Source organism: Toxorhynchites rutilus, chromosome 2, assembly GCF_029784135.1.
Source record: "Toxorhynchites rutilus septentrionalis strain SRP chromosome 2, ASM2978413v1, whole genome shotgun sequence".
In the NCBI taxonomy this organism is placed as follows: domain Eukaryota; kingdom Metazoa; phylum Arthropoda; class Insecta; order Diptera; family Culicidae; genus Toxorhynchites; species Toxorhynchites rutilus.
This window is the reverse complement of record NC_073745.1, coordinates 101,361,740-101,375,108: the sequence shown is the minus strand read 5'-3', so window position 1 is coordinate 101,375,108 and position 13,369 is coordinate 101,361,740. Positions and strand designations below refer to the sequence as shown.

At 39.4% G+C, this 13,369-nt stretch overlaps 1 protein-coding gene across 2 annotated transcripts; it reads right to left on the bottom strand.

Annotated features, from left to right (window-relative positions):
- Positions 1 to 7,353: 7,353 nt before the first annotated feature.
- LOC129770291 (pyruvate dehydrogenase E1 component subunit alpha type II, mitochondrial-like) lies at positions 7,354 to 9,418 on the bottom strand. Of its 2 annotated transcripts, none has more exons than XM_055773027.1 (3): positions 9,245 to 9,418; positions 8,778 to 8,840; positions 7,354 to 8,708 (listed from the first exon to the last, which is right to left on the bottom strand). In XM_055773027.1, exons 1-3 carry the CDS (start codon positions 9,296 to 9,298, stop codon positions 7,629 to 7,631), a joined length of 1,197 nt encoding a protein of 398 aa, XP_055629002.1. In that variant the 5' UTR covers positions 9,299 to 9,418; the 3' UTR covers positions 7,354 to 7,628. The 2 variants fall into 2 exon arrangements, with proteins under 2 accessions (XP_055629002.1, XP_055629001.1); XM_055773026.1 differs by lacking the exon at positions 9,245 to 9,418 and adding an exon at positions 8,930 to 9,149.
- Positions 9,419 to 13,369: the final 3,951 nt, after the last annotated feature.

Here is a 13,369-nt window from a genome sequence, read left to right as displayed (position 1 = left end):
ATATGAAATATGTTGAAAACGGGCAGAAACGAATGTATTAGTTGCTCGTTATTGACGGTACGGGAAGGTAAGCATATAAATCGACGGAATAAATGTATGGAAAAATGGTAATGCTTCCACTTTACATTAATTCAAACTATTCAGGGATTAAGGAATTGCAATGTATATCATATTCAACAAATCTTAGAGAATTTCCGATTCAATTGGTATGCAAATCATCAGAATTCGTTCGTGTGAAAATAGTTATTAACATTAACTTTATTTCATAAAAACGTGGACTGTTTTCTGATTAGATACCCTTTATGAAAGACGTAGTTCTACGTCAGTTTGGTGTCAAAATACCAAACGAAACAAATTATCGGAGGTAATTTATTTGTAATTTCCAAATTATCCCGAATTTCCTTATTTTATTTTCTATTTGGGTGAATCTTCTCCACCGTGGAAAAAAATGAAATCTGATGGCTTCATTTGATTTCACCACACAACCAGCACGCTACACAACACTACGAATTAAGCAGTAACGACTACAGGATTCAAACCTTTCATCTGAACCCGCCGTCAATCAAACACCTTTCTGCATCTTCAAGTACGACAGGGCAAACGCAGTGAGCTATGTATGAAGCGATCACTACTATTAATGCGCCGCCTTGTGTAGAAATGACATTTGAGGTTTAACAGAACAGAACAACAACAACAACAACAGAACAACAGAACAAAGTTTTCAGCGGAACCTCTGGTGAAATTCAGAACTTTGATGCTGAAACTTGTTCTACAACCAGAGGTCTTCACGCATTCATGCTTAAGTTCAACACTGTCTTCTTGCTCAAACTATTTGTGAATACGGATGTTCTTTATCAAATTTTGTAAACAAAGGTATTATACGTAGTAGAACATGTGCGTAGCGTCAAGGCTTGTCTTGCTTCTATAGAGGAGCTCAAAGCAGATCATCATTTCGACAGTACGCTGAAAACAGGAAGTGGGTTATATCTATGGTATAACCGCAAGGGTGACGTAGGACTATCGTTGATTTAGAGATCATTTGTTTGAAGTTGAATCTGAATTCATTCTGAATGAATGAATATTTGGGGGACTTCGAAAACGAGAGCGTTACGTTGGAGGCACAAGGTTTTATGCATCCAATATTGGATACGGAAATATCCTACTGATGGGGAAGAATAATCTTCAGAAGCTATCCTGTTAATTGCGATTGATTGAAAAATCACAAAACCAAATGTATTTGGTCACAGTGTTACATGGATAGAAAACATTAAAATAAACTTTTTCACATGAATGTAATTTTAAATTCCCAGAGGAACTGGCAGATTATTTTCAGTAACGATTAGATGTTTCCACATTTTCCTCGATACTGGAAGCCCACCAGTGGTTAATGCTAACTCGATAACCATCTGTTAATAGCACCCAGAAGAACTGGCAGATTATTTTCCGGATCTTTCTCGATGCTGAATGGCATCCAAACGGAAAGAATTCCGCGCGTGTGTGTGTGTGTGTGTGTAGCGGCTGCTTCGAGATCTTCCCGGGGAACCGTTTGTGGCATCACTCTCCTCCTGATGGATTCCCTTCTGGCCTAAGGTGCACAAACAGGCTCTTGGTGACACCGTTCATTCGCGCTTTCATGATAAATGAAGAGCTTCATCACAATAGCGACAACATGCTCCAATCGCTGTTCAATTTGAACTGAGTGGATTTCCGAGCGGCGCTCGCTTATATACCGATTGGTGATTTCAATAGCCTGTTTTGAAAGCAATTTTAAGACTATTGATACAAGTTTTTGGATCAGAAAGTAACAAGTATAAAACGCGTAGACATTTTATCTTTCGAATGAAGTGTTTATCATACCATGTCGTTCAGTTGTTTAGGAGCTATTAACGCTTAAAATCTCGGTCTCCGGCGTAACGCTTTCGTTTTCGAAACTTTGATTTTACACCCCGGTATAGAAATGAAAGACGTAGTCCTACGTCAAAAATACAAACTATGAATGACAGTAACGTTATCAATTGGTGTCGTTAATATGACTCGTAGACTGACAAAATTAAAGCCGAAATGACAAAACGGTTGAAAGAACAAGATGCATACAAATTCATCGCTTTGTTGAATCACGAAAAAAATTGCCGATTTCAATACCGCATTCCGTACTGGGAATTTGAAAATGTTCATTTCGTACCATTCGAAATTCTACGAAGCGAAGCTTTGTGATGAGCTGACCATTCTTCACTCACGGGAATAGTTTAGGGGCAAAAGGATTAATTTCGATTATTGTTGGGCTACCCGAAATGGTTCTGCTGGCCAGAGTGATACAGACATTGCTTGAAACAACGGCATCCGTTGAAAGAACATTTTGTGTTCACCGACGGATCAAGAATTATTTGTGGTCGAAACCGGGCCAGAAACGGTTATTAGGAACTATGATGATGGCTGTGGAAAAAGATCTCCTTTATGAGATGATGTCGATTCCATTATTTAATGAGGAAATTATTGATAAGATTGTGCTCTTAGTTGACCGCAGGATTCCTTTGTTATATAGATAAATGTTAATAAAAATGTTCAAGCCTGTCATCACAATATTGCTGTTTTGATATTGCAAATGTTGTTTGAATAAGTAGCTCATTTGCCCACGCGTCGCCTCTGAGTTCAATCGGAAAGTTGTAGGAAATTCAACCGTGAATTTGAGGTGATTCTAACAGAAATATTGCAGTGAATTCAACCGGGAGGTGAGGTTGAAGAGAAGGTTGAATGTTGAATGACGAAAGACGTTGAAAGGTATTCAACCAAGAAGTTGAAGTGAATTCAATCAGGAGGTTGAAGAGAATGTTGAATGATCAATGACGAATGACGTTGAAAGGTCGAAGTGATCCGAACCGGGAAAATGGAATGAATCCAACCGGGGGCAGAAGTGAATTCAACTGGCGGATTGAATTAAATTCAATCGGGAGGATGGAGGTTGGAATGAATCCAGCCGAGAGATTGACATCAATCCCACCGGGAAATTAAAGTGAATCAAGCTGGGAGTTTGAAGTGACTTGGAAGGTAATCAGATAATGGAAAAAAAATCTATATCCGGGGGTTGGTAAATACAACCGAGAGTTTATCAAAACCCAATAAAAAGAATAAAAATGATATGGTAGATGAAAAATTTGATCGAATTATGAAAGTTAAGAAGTTAATATGTGTTTCTTTCAGAATATACATTTCAGGGAAGAAGTTCAGCCATTTGAAAAATATGGATGTTTGATCGAGCAGTATTCTCAGACAACTCAGTCTTTTTAATTAATGAATACAGAGTACACATGGTGGGCGTAGAGTTTAAGATCTCATTCAATTTGACTAGATATGAGAGTAGGCTGAACGTACCCCTCGTTAGATGAGTAGCTCAGTTAAGAAGTTGGCATCACATTACGAAATGAGCTATTATGAATACTGGAAACACATCATCGTGATTGTCAGAAACACCGTTGAATCGGCCTCTTTCTTTCAGCGACGGACCTTGAGGTAAGACGTCATCACTGAGCTCCCATCTCCATCAAGCTCCCATCTGCAAAGTGATTCCCATCCCTAGTACAGGCCTCACAAGATACATGAATGTTTTATTTAAAAGGACATTTTACGTGTCCACGTGGACATTTTAGTAACCCCTACATTTGAATAACTGTAAAATGTTAAGCGCTATCTAAAGTCCCTAACTGCCACGTTTTGATTGGCTCGATTTACGGTCTCCCTAACACAGACTTCAAAACCAAGCAGTCTGGGAAAATCGACATTGCAAACACATGAAGGTTAAGCGTATTTTCGGCATTTGTTTAAATGCTTCAAATTTATTTGAGATCGTCACTAATAAAAATTGAAAACAAAGATTCAAAAATTTGTAAAATAGTGGGTATTATTCTGCAAATTTTTGAATTTTGAAAACACGCTACGCTACGTGTTAGAAAATACATTTTAACGTATTGTAGGTGAATTGGCCGTACAGTTCTATTCCTAGCGCGAAGTGCGTAGCGTCCAACTTTTTGAAGTATGCAACTGCGTCACGAATTTCTTCAGTGTTATCGAATCGTTGACCGCCGAACGCCTGTTTCATCACCGTACTATTGTGAAGTTTTGCACCGATTAAGAACCGCGATTAATTTTTTATCTATTCATTTCGTCTTCGAATTTTTTCGCACAGACTACATCTTAACCGATATTCTTATGTCTAAGTTTAAAAACATCTTTATTTATATTGAATTCAAACACTGCACTAACATTATTAAAATCTCTCAAACATGCATAAAAAGGATTGTAGTATCCATACGTCGTTCTACTCGCAGGAAGCGAAAGAAAAAGCTGGTTACGTAGACGACGTTGAGGTACAATTATGTTGACATTTTGAAGAAGAGACGGGCAGTCTATGTTAACTGTCAAACACGTCAAAACGGTCAGGGTCAGGTCAAACACGAACAGTTGTCGCAGTTTAGTTCGTCTGGATGCAAGTGTTTCAAGGTCGATTAGTTTTCAGCGATCGGTATACTCCGGAAGTCTGGAACCGTCCCTCCACGGTAGCTGGTGTAGAGCGTAGCGCAGGAAACATTTTCGGACTTTTTCAATTTTCATACACATACACTGTACTGCATGGTACGGAGCCCACACCGGGACATCATATTCCAGTATGCTTCGCACAAGCGAACAGTACAAGGCCTTTAGAGCATACACATCGGTGAAGAACTGCGTACTACGTTTTAAAAATCCAAGAACTGTAAACGCTTTGGCCGTGGTCCGTGCTATGTGCTCGTTGTACTGCAGCTTGCTATCAATTATCACACCAAGATCACGAATAGAGTTTACACGCTCAAGGGAGACCGAGTTTGTACTATAGTCGAAGCGAATGAACGACTGTCTACGTGAGAAGGAGATTATTTTCGTCTTCGCAATATTTATCTCCATACCATTATTAGAACACCAGTGCAGCAGCTCATTGATATCGGCTTGGAGGGCGCAACAGTCGAGAGCTGAAGTGATGGTCCGGTATTTCTTCAGATCATCTGCAAACAGCAGCAATTTTGATCGCAATCGTAGACACAGGTCATTCACAAACAGAATAAAGAGAAGAGGTCCCTATATACTTCCCTGTGGCACACCGGAAGTAGTCGCAAATTCCTTAGAATGGGTCGAACCGAGCTTAACGTAAGCTCTACGATCAGTGAGATATGATCAGGTCCATTCAGTCACCCATTCGAGAAGTTAACATAAATGGAATCGACTTGGCCGCTTTTTTCTATGACTTTGTTCATATGTATAATTCATCAGGTTACATGTCGTGGAGCGCTTCTTGATAAATCCGTGCTGGTATTCGCTTATAAGAATCTGAGAATTTCTCAGCAGCACTCCATGGATAATCCTCTCCAAAATTTTCCCAATGCAGCACAAAATGGAAATACCGCGATAGTTCTCAACTTTGTTGATGCTCCCGGATTTGTGTATCGGAACTATAGCTGCAACTTTCCATGCATCAGGAAAAACGTTGCTCTGTAATGATCGGTTAAATAGCATGGCGATAGGGAAAGCTAAAATAGAGGCGAATGAACTGCAAAGTTTAAAGCCTCTTAAAAACAAAGAAAGAAGAAGAAAGCTAAAGAATCAGCACATTCTTTGAGGAAGGACGGCGGTAGACCGTCAGCACCAGCCCCTTTGCTAGCATCGAGATCTTTTAGCATGTCAAGTACGTCATGCCGAGTAACTGTCATTGGTGGCAAATGCATTTCAATGCATGGGATATCCCTGGTACTTTCAGGAGAGTTAACAGAATATTCCGAGGAATACACGTTTTGCAGAGACTCAGCTAATAGATCTGCTGCTTCGATAGCTGTATTTGCAGTGCAGTCGTTGTACTGAACATTTAACGGGATCGATCCCTCTTTCTTTCGATTTTTCATAAAAGACCAGAAACCCGACGGATTTTCTTTTAGGCTTGACTGAACACGATTTACGGAAGCATGAAATTTGACATTCTTCATAATGAGTTTCCATCTCAAGTAGGATGCTAGAGGCGAATGAACTGCAAAGTTTAAAGCCTCTTAAAAACAAAGAAGAAGAAGAAGAAGTAGGATGCTCTTGTTTTCGTCTGATTTGCAATTGAAGTATTTTTGCGAGCCTTTCGCAAACGGTTACGTAAATGGCGAAGCGGTAAACGTTACGGCGATTATGTAGAAAAATAGAAAATAAAACGTAGAATACGAAAATTACCTTGTTTTTTGTCCTAACTTTATTTTTCCGCGATTTCTGAGGCACTGAAACATATTTTTTGAACGACCCTCGTATATGCTATGCGTGGGTTTACGTGGGTATCATCAACTTCCTCTAATCAATAATAACCATGCCAATCAACTAATGCTAACATTATGCTTACAAATTGGACCTATGAACCTAATACAGATTTCAATACAGATTTTTTGAAAAAAAAGCTAAGACTTAAAACACAGATCCTGATTTCGTCATGGCTGTTAAACAAAAGCTTATTCCGTCTGTTATCGCAGAATGCTAGGGCACCTTGGTCATGCTGAAACATTTTAAAAAGATATCATTGCAGGCACTGTTCTTTGAACGCATTTTCTCATGGGCTCGTTTTCAAAAGGGTGAGTGAGCTGCCTGAATTCGAGATTATTCAGCTTCAAGAAATAATCAAGCCAGGTGTCAGTAATAATGTGGATGGAGAATCAGACGAGAACCTGTTTTACAAAGATATTTTCGATTTATCATTTTAATCAATTGAATCTTGATCCAATACCCGTTACTACAAACGCTTCAGGACGCAGTGCTTTCAATCGTTGAACGTCGGATAGCTCCTCTTCCCCGGGAGTTAATAGGTTCAATACTTCCTCATGATCATGAGGGATCTCAACTGGAAACGAAACATTTTAAGTATGCAGGGGAATCGTTAGCTGATATGTGGAATAATCTAGCGATCGACGCATATTCACTCAACGCAGAATATATTGAGTTCGCAAACTCCGAAATCGATGAAGCAGAATTAGTACCACATTAAGCCGAACGGTTTACTCGTCACGTAAGGACATCCCAGGGTCTTTTGCGAGTAGTGAAATCTACTTGGACAGGAACTGCTGCATTGAACTAAAGAGTAGTGTGAATCAACATCAATTTATATCAGTCCATGTTCCTCTCAGCTTAACGCCAGATGGTTTGAAAGCACCAACTCAACTGATGTGAGCATTAATTTTCCTTCTGTTTGTTTAAAATTCAATGAACTTGTCGAAAGTTCTCCGATGTCACTATTTGCATATAAGGAACTTCCGTAAGTGAACAACCTTACATTCGGCAGCTTCGGACTGTCGAAGACGAATGGAATTTTAGGTTCCATTTTGAATGAGATTTATTTGCATTATGGGGACAACAAATGAACGACAAAAAATTAAATGCCACAAATAACCCGTCTTGTGTTGCGTAAGAATGGTTTTTTTTGTCGATGTTGGCATGATTACATGTCCTGATGTCTTTCGTGTTTTTCGCTTTTAGTTAAATAAATGAAACAGTTCAGTTTTGCGTGAGATTTTAGGTATGACTTGTTTTTTCTTTATACTGTCCGATTGATTGGCAGTTGAGCTTCCTTAATGTCGCGGGTTTTACAGGTTGACAGCCTGACCGAGGCGCTTGTGGGTCAACTCGGCGTGAGGTATTGTGCTTCGGATGGCGCTCGTATTGTCCGGCTTAGCGTAAATGTCCGCGCACAGCTCATCGACCGAAATTTCCTTCTCCGCTTTGGCAGCTTTTGTGGCAGCATCAACCTCCGATCGGATCTTGGCTTCGATTGTTTTGAGTTCATCGATGTTAGCCAGTTCGGCAGTAATAATTTTCTCCCGGAATGAGGTAATCGGATCGCGAGTTTGACGAACCTCGGCAATTTCGTCTCGGGAGCGATAGCTTGTACCAGGATCGGACATGGAATGACCCGAGTAACGGTAGGTAGCAGTTTCCAGAACGATTGGGCCGTTTCCACTGTTGCAATGCTCAATGGCGAAACGGGTAGCTTCCCGGACTGCCAACACATCCATGCCATCGACCCAAATGCCAGGAACGGTGTCTCCTCTGGTGTAATAGTTTACATTGGCCGAAGCACGTTCCACACTGGTTCCCATGCCATAACCGTTATTCTCACACACGAATATACATGGCACCTTCCACAGCTTGGCCATGTTGTAAACTTCGAATATTTGACCCTGATTGGCAGCACCATCTCCATAGGCGGCAATGCAAACCCCGTTCGTTCCGTTGTACTTTGCAGCGAAAGCAATACCAACTCCCAGCGGGACCTGCGCACCGACTATGCCATTGCCCCCGTAGAAGTTCTTTGCGTACATATGCATACTGCCACCCTTTCCCCGAGCAGAGCCACTCTGCCTTCCGGTAAGTTCAGCGAGAACACCTTGGATGGAAACACCCATCAGATAGGTCCATCCGTGGCAGCGGTAGGCAGTGATGCAGGAATCCTCCGGACGCATAGCCGCACGCATACCAACGGCGCACGCCTCCTGGCCGGAATACAGATGACAGAATCCTCGGATGATTTTCTCCTTGTACAGATTGCCGGCGGCCGTTTCCATCCGACGGATTGTGTACATCTGGCCATAGTATTTCAACGCTTCATCGCGATTTACACAGACGGTGGTCGCCGGGCCGTTATCCAGGTGGTGCAACTTGTAGGCCTGTCATGGAGGGGAAAAACGAAATGGACTGAATATAGAGAAGAAAATAATGTTTTCGTGCGAACTCACCCTGGTCTCGAATGTTGCTTCGGTGGCATATCCACTGCTTTGCGGTTGAGCTGAAAGAACTCTCTGCAATAAAATAAATTTAGACAGACATTATATCAGAATTTATTATTCACAGCGCATCTTAACAAACAATAATTATAGACAATTTCCACCTTCACTGCCCCAGCGCCTTCAGCTGCTTTCGAAACAGGTTGAAAATTATTAGGTCGAAATAGCGCTTTGACCCACTTCATCAGTCCCATTGTGACACTATGAGAGCCTGGGAGCTCTCTATCTCTGACCTTTAGTGTACGACTACAAACAGCTGATAGTTTGCAACTAAACCGAGAACGAAAGTTTTGTTATGCAATCACTTTTGCATCGATTTTTTTTTTGTTCCGGACAGTGGAAACGTCACAGGAAAGTGCAAAAATGAATGATTGCACGAATGCTACTTGATAGTGGTGCAGGTGTTGACCTATACTTACCAGACACCCTAGCAATCCTCGCTGAGTGATGGATTTGACAGCGTTCGAGAGCATTTTCGATCGTTTCGGGAAGAAATTGGAAGATAGTGTTGAGCACTCCTCGATGGAAATTAGCTGCCGATTGGTAGTATCATAAGAAAAACAGTACTGCGAAGATGGGACCAAAGCGAACTGTCAAAGTTTGTTTTGATGTGCGTTGCACGATGTTCGATTTTCGAAAAGGAAGCGCCTAGAGTGGATGGACGGTGAGCACAGTAACTAACGTTTCACTTGCACCGTGTTATACACCCATACCTCGCTTTACGGCCTAGATTCGTTCCACGAAAGTTGGCCACAAAGCGAAAAGCCGTATAAGGGGAATCTATTATTCTAATACAAATTCATACAAATTCGTTCGGATCGGTACCAGATTATGGTAGCCATAATCGTTACGTAACAAAATTCAATTTTTATTCCCAAAAAATCTACGCATCCCTATATGCTTGAGCTGGGGGGTCTCCGTAACTACATTGGTTGCGCGTTCGCTTAAGGCTGATTTAGACGATGCCAGTCAGCGCTCTAGTTGAAGTATCCAGTGAATAGAGAACAGACACTCTGTTCAAGTTAGAGGCCAATTACTTGTTCGATACTGGTACAAGTAACTTGAACAGAGTGTCTGTTCTCTGTTCACTGGATACTTCAACTAGAGCGCTGACTGGCATCGTCTAAATCTGCCTTTAGTAAGCGATCGATCGTGAGTTCAAAACTCAGGGCCCTCATTGACCATCTTTGTGTTGTTACAGAATAACTACGTCCACGCAACAATCATCAGCGATGGAGATCGATCCACCGTCGAAATAAGATCGATTCATCCATACAACTGCTCTGCTCTGCAAGACACATCGGGCTGCTGTTCTATAAATAACTCAACAATGATCAATCAACTGTCTCCGCTGTCCGGTCTAACTGGATAATGGAAGAACGGAACGAAAACTCTTACGCCTATATGGCAACTGTGTAATGTGCTAATTATAGATATGATAAACATGTGACATGTACACGATTGAAATTCGGCTCTGTTACAGCTAAAATGCTAATGAGCCTAAAATAAACAAAAAGGGATAAAAAATATGCTTGAGCTGACTTCGATTCTGGGACCGAATAGGTGTGTTTTCTGGGCCAAGATATTGAAGCACGTTTTGTAATGGATTAAACAACAGCGAATGGGCAGGCTTATTAATGCATCTCGAATATCTCGTGAATATTCCGGATCATGATTTAATTGTGGCTGCTAAACATTTTCTTATTAAGGGCTGTCCACATACCACGTGGACAACTTCAGGGGTGAATAGTGGTTTCGAAAATGTCCACGCTTGTCCACGGTGAGGGGGGAGGGAGTTTTGATAATGTCCACGAGGACACGTTAAGTATTTTTTAAAGTAAAACATTCATGTTAATAGTCAAAATTGAATGAATGATCTGTTTTATATTACCCGCCCTGAGTACTCAGTATTCATCAATAAAAATATTGAACTGCCTGAGAGTGCTGCTCGGTCGAACATCCATATTTTTCCATATGACTGAACCTCTTTCTTGAAATGTATATTCTGAAGGTAACGCACATGAACTAGGATCCATCAATTTATTCCAATCGGTAATAGAGGGCCATAAATCCATCAGGATGAAAACATCCAATAACACAAAGAATGTTGGATTTTTTGTTGTTTTTTTGAGAACTCTCAAGGATTTCTGAACATTGAAACGAACAACAAATTCTTCCATGAGTGTACGGGCCGTATCTCTGGAGTTCTATTTCTTGCAATGATGTTGTTCTTCTTTGATATCTGGTAATTTTTGTAATACCCTTCTTTTGAGTTGTTAGGAAAGTCCATGCTGCTACTACTGATTGACACTCCTATACTCGCGCATTGGTCTGTCAAACTGAGAAATCAATAATTCGTTCATTTCTCAGAAAATATCAACACTACGACTTTGCGATTCTTTCTAGCTTTGTTATTCGTCGTTCGTCATCGTTTAGCGTATCGCATGTGATGGTACAAAGAGGACGTGTGCCACTTTTTTTAACACTTTCGGTCTGACACACCGACGCGTGTATAGGAGTAACTTTTTTGGACAAGTGCCTTTTTTCATATTCTAGAATATTGTTGAATGAAATGTATAAATTAATGTTAGTGGCGTGAAATATTTATTGCATATATCGCATAAGATCATTAACGGACTATTCTTATTTGATTTCAGTCCCTTTCGTAACTGGATTGAACGGATCCATATATTAACTATTCATACGTTCAAAAGCAAAATATAAATGTTTGACTTTCGCATAGTTATTCGCTAAATACAATGGTCATACATATACACACTTGTGAAAGAATTTCACTTGTGAAATAATTGTAAACAGTAAACTAAAAACTAATCGGTGGCTTATGGTAATTTTTAACAGTTACAGTTTCGGGGATATTTTTTTATAATGGACAATATCGACAAGAAAACAAGAAAAAGAAAAGCAAGTTCCTAGAAATCCTTTTATATCATCTTTTTATGTCCCATCTAAAAAAAGGCATTAATTTCTAGTTTACCAAGAATACAGAGACGAAGAATATCAGAAATATGCAAACTTTATATTCCAGAACCTTTATCATATGGTAATTATTTAGAAGGTCGTTATAATTCTTCTCTTTGATAAAAGACCCGAAAAATACGCAATAACTGCATGAAATGTAAAAAAATATGTCTGTTTCGAGCATGCAGTTATGCTATGTTCTGAATCTTACTCCAATGAAACCAAAATCGATTAATACGTTTTTATGTTGTTCTATAGCTCTTTATACTTCCATGAATTATATTCAGTTGCTTACTTTTAATTAATAACAATGAAAAATTCAAATTTCGTTTTTTGTGTTGGAGTATCAAAAATTACTCTTAAAAATTACTTTTGAGGAGGCTGAATTAGATGACTATTAAAACATAATAAAGATGAAAAAAATATACTTTTTGGAGTTTTTTCATTCAATCATACCCTCTTCTTCAAATAAATGCCAATAAAGCCTGAAAAATACACAATGGTAACATTACAGAGAAGTTCCATTTTCGGTCTGTGACACCGTGCGCGAGTATACGTGTTATGATTTTGCACGCGAGTACAGGAGGGTTAATTAAAAGAAAATATTAATCCTTGATGCACATGAATCAGTAGATTCGCTACAGATGTCGAACATCACCGTTCATGAGAAACGAAACATCACGAAAACATGCATGCAACATGCAAACATGCAACAACTGAACTTTTGCATTCTGCATTTCAAGGTTGCAACATTTGCACAATCCGATAGGATTAGACTCGATCAGATTAAGGGGGTAAGAGACATGAATTTCGTACGTTTCTTCGAGCTCCGAAAAAGTAATACAAAGAATATTTTTACCATTCATTATATCACTATTTGTTTATCTATCTTTCAACAAAAAAACAAAAATTGAACGGAAAAAAATATATCCATAATTAGAAGCTGATCAAGTGAGGGGGTTAAAAAAAAGCTGTGCCATGGCGTACACGATTCCAGCCCTTCTGGTTATCTGAAACAAACGAATCGAACAGATTCTGAATCAGTAAAGATGCCACTACCGCATGAACCTCAGACAAGTCAAAAACGTGTTTTTTGACAAAATGGCGGAAATTTGAAGAACAAAAATGCTGTTTAAACATTTTTTTCAAGGTTCTTGATTTTTTTTTAAATAGTAAAGTTACGAAATTATATTTTTTTATATGTTCATGCGATAGAGAGATGCATACAGATTGTATTCATAAAAACATAGATCGGATAAGTAGAACTTGAGATATCGTGTAAGTCAGTTTGAAAAACATGTTTCGAGAAAAACGCGTTTGAAGTTAATTGTTATGGTCGTACTAGATAAGATATCGCATCACTAAAATGGCTATAACTTGATAAATAATGAGATTTTCGAAAAGTCTCTTCTATGGTATATTCTTAAATGTCTGAATTAGAGAAATATGAAGAAAAAAATTTTTTTTTATAAATTTCTAGACTAGAATCCATCTTAAAGAACGCAACATTGTGCTAATTTCAAATCCGACCGGATTCCGGAATAAGGGTTTACTTTACCGAAAAA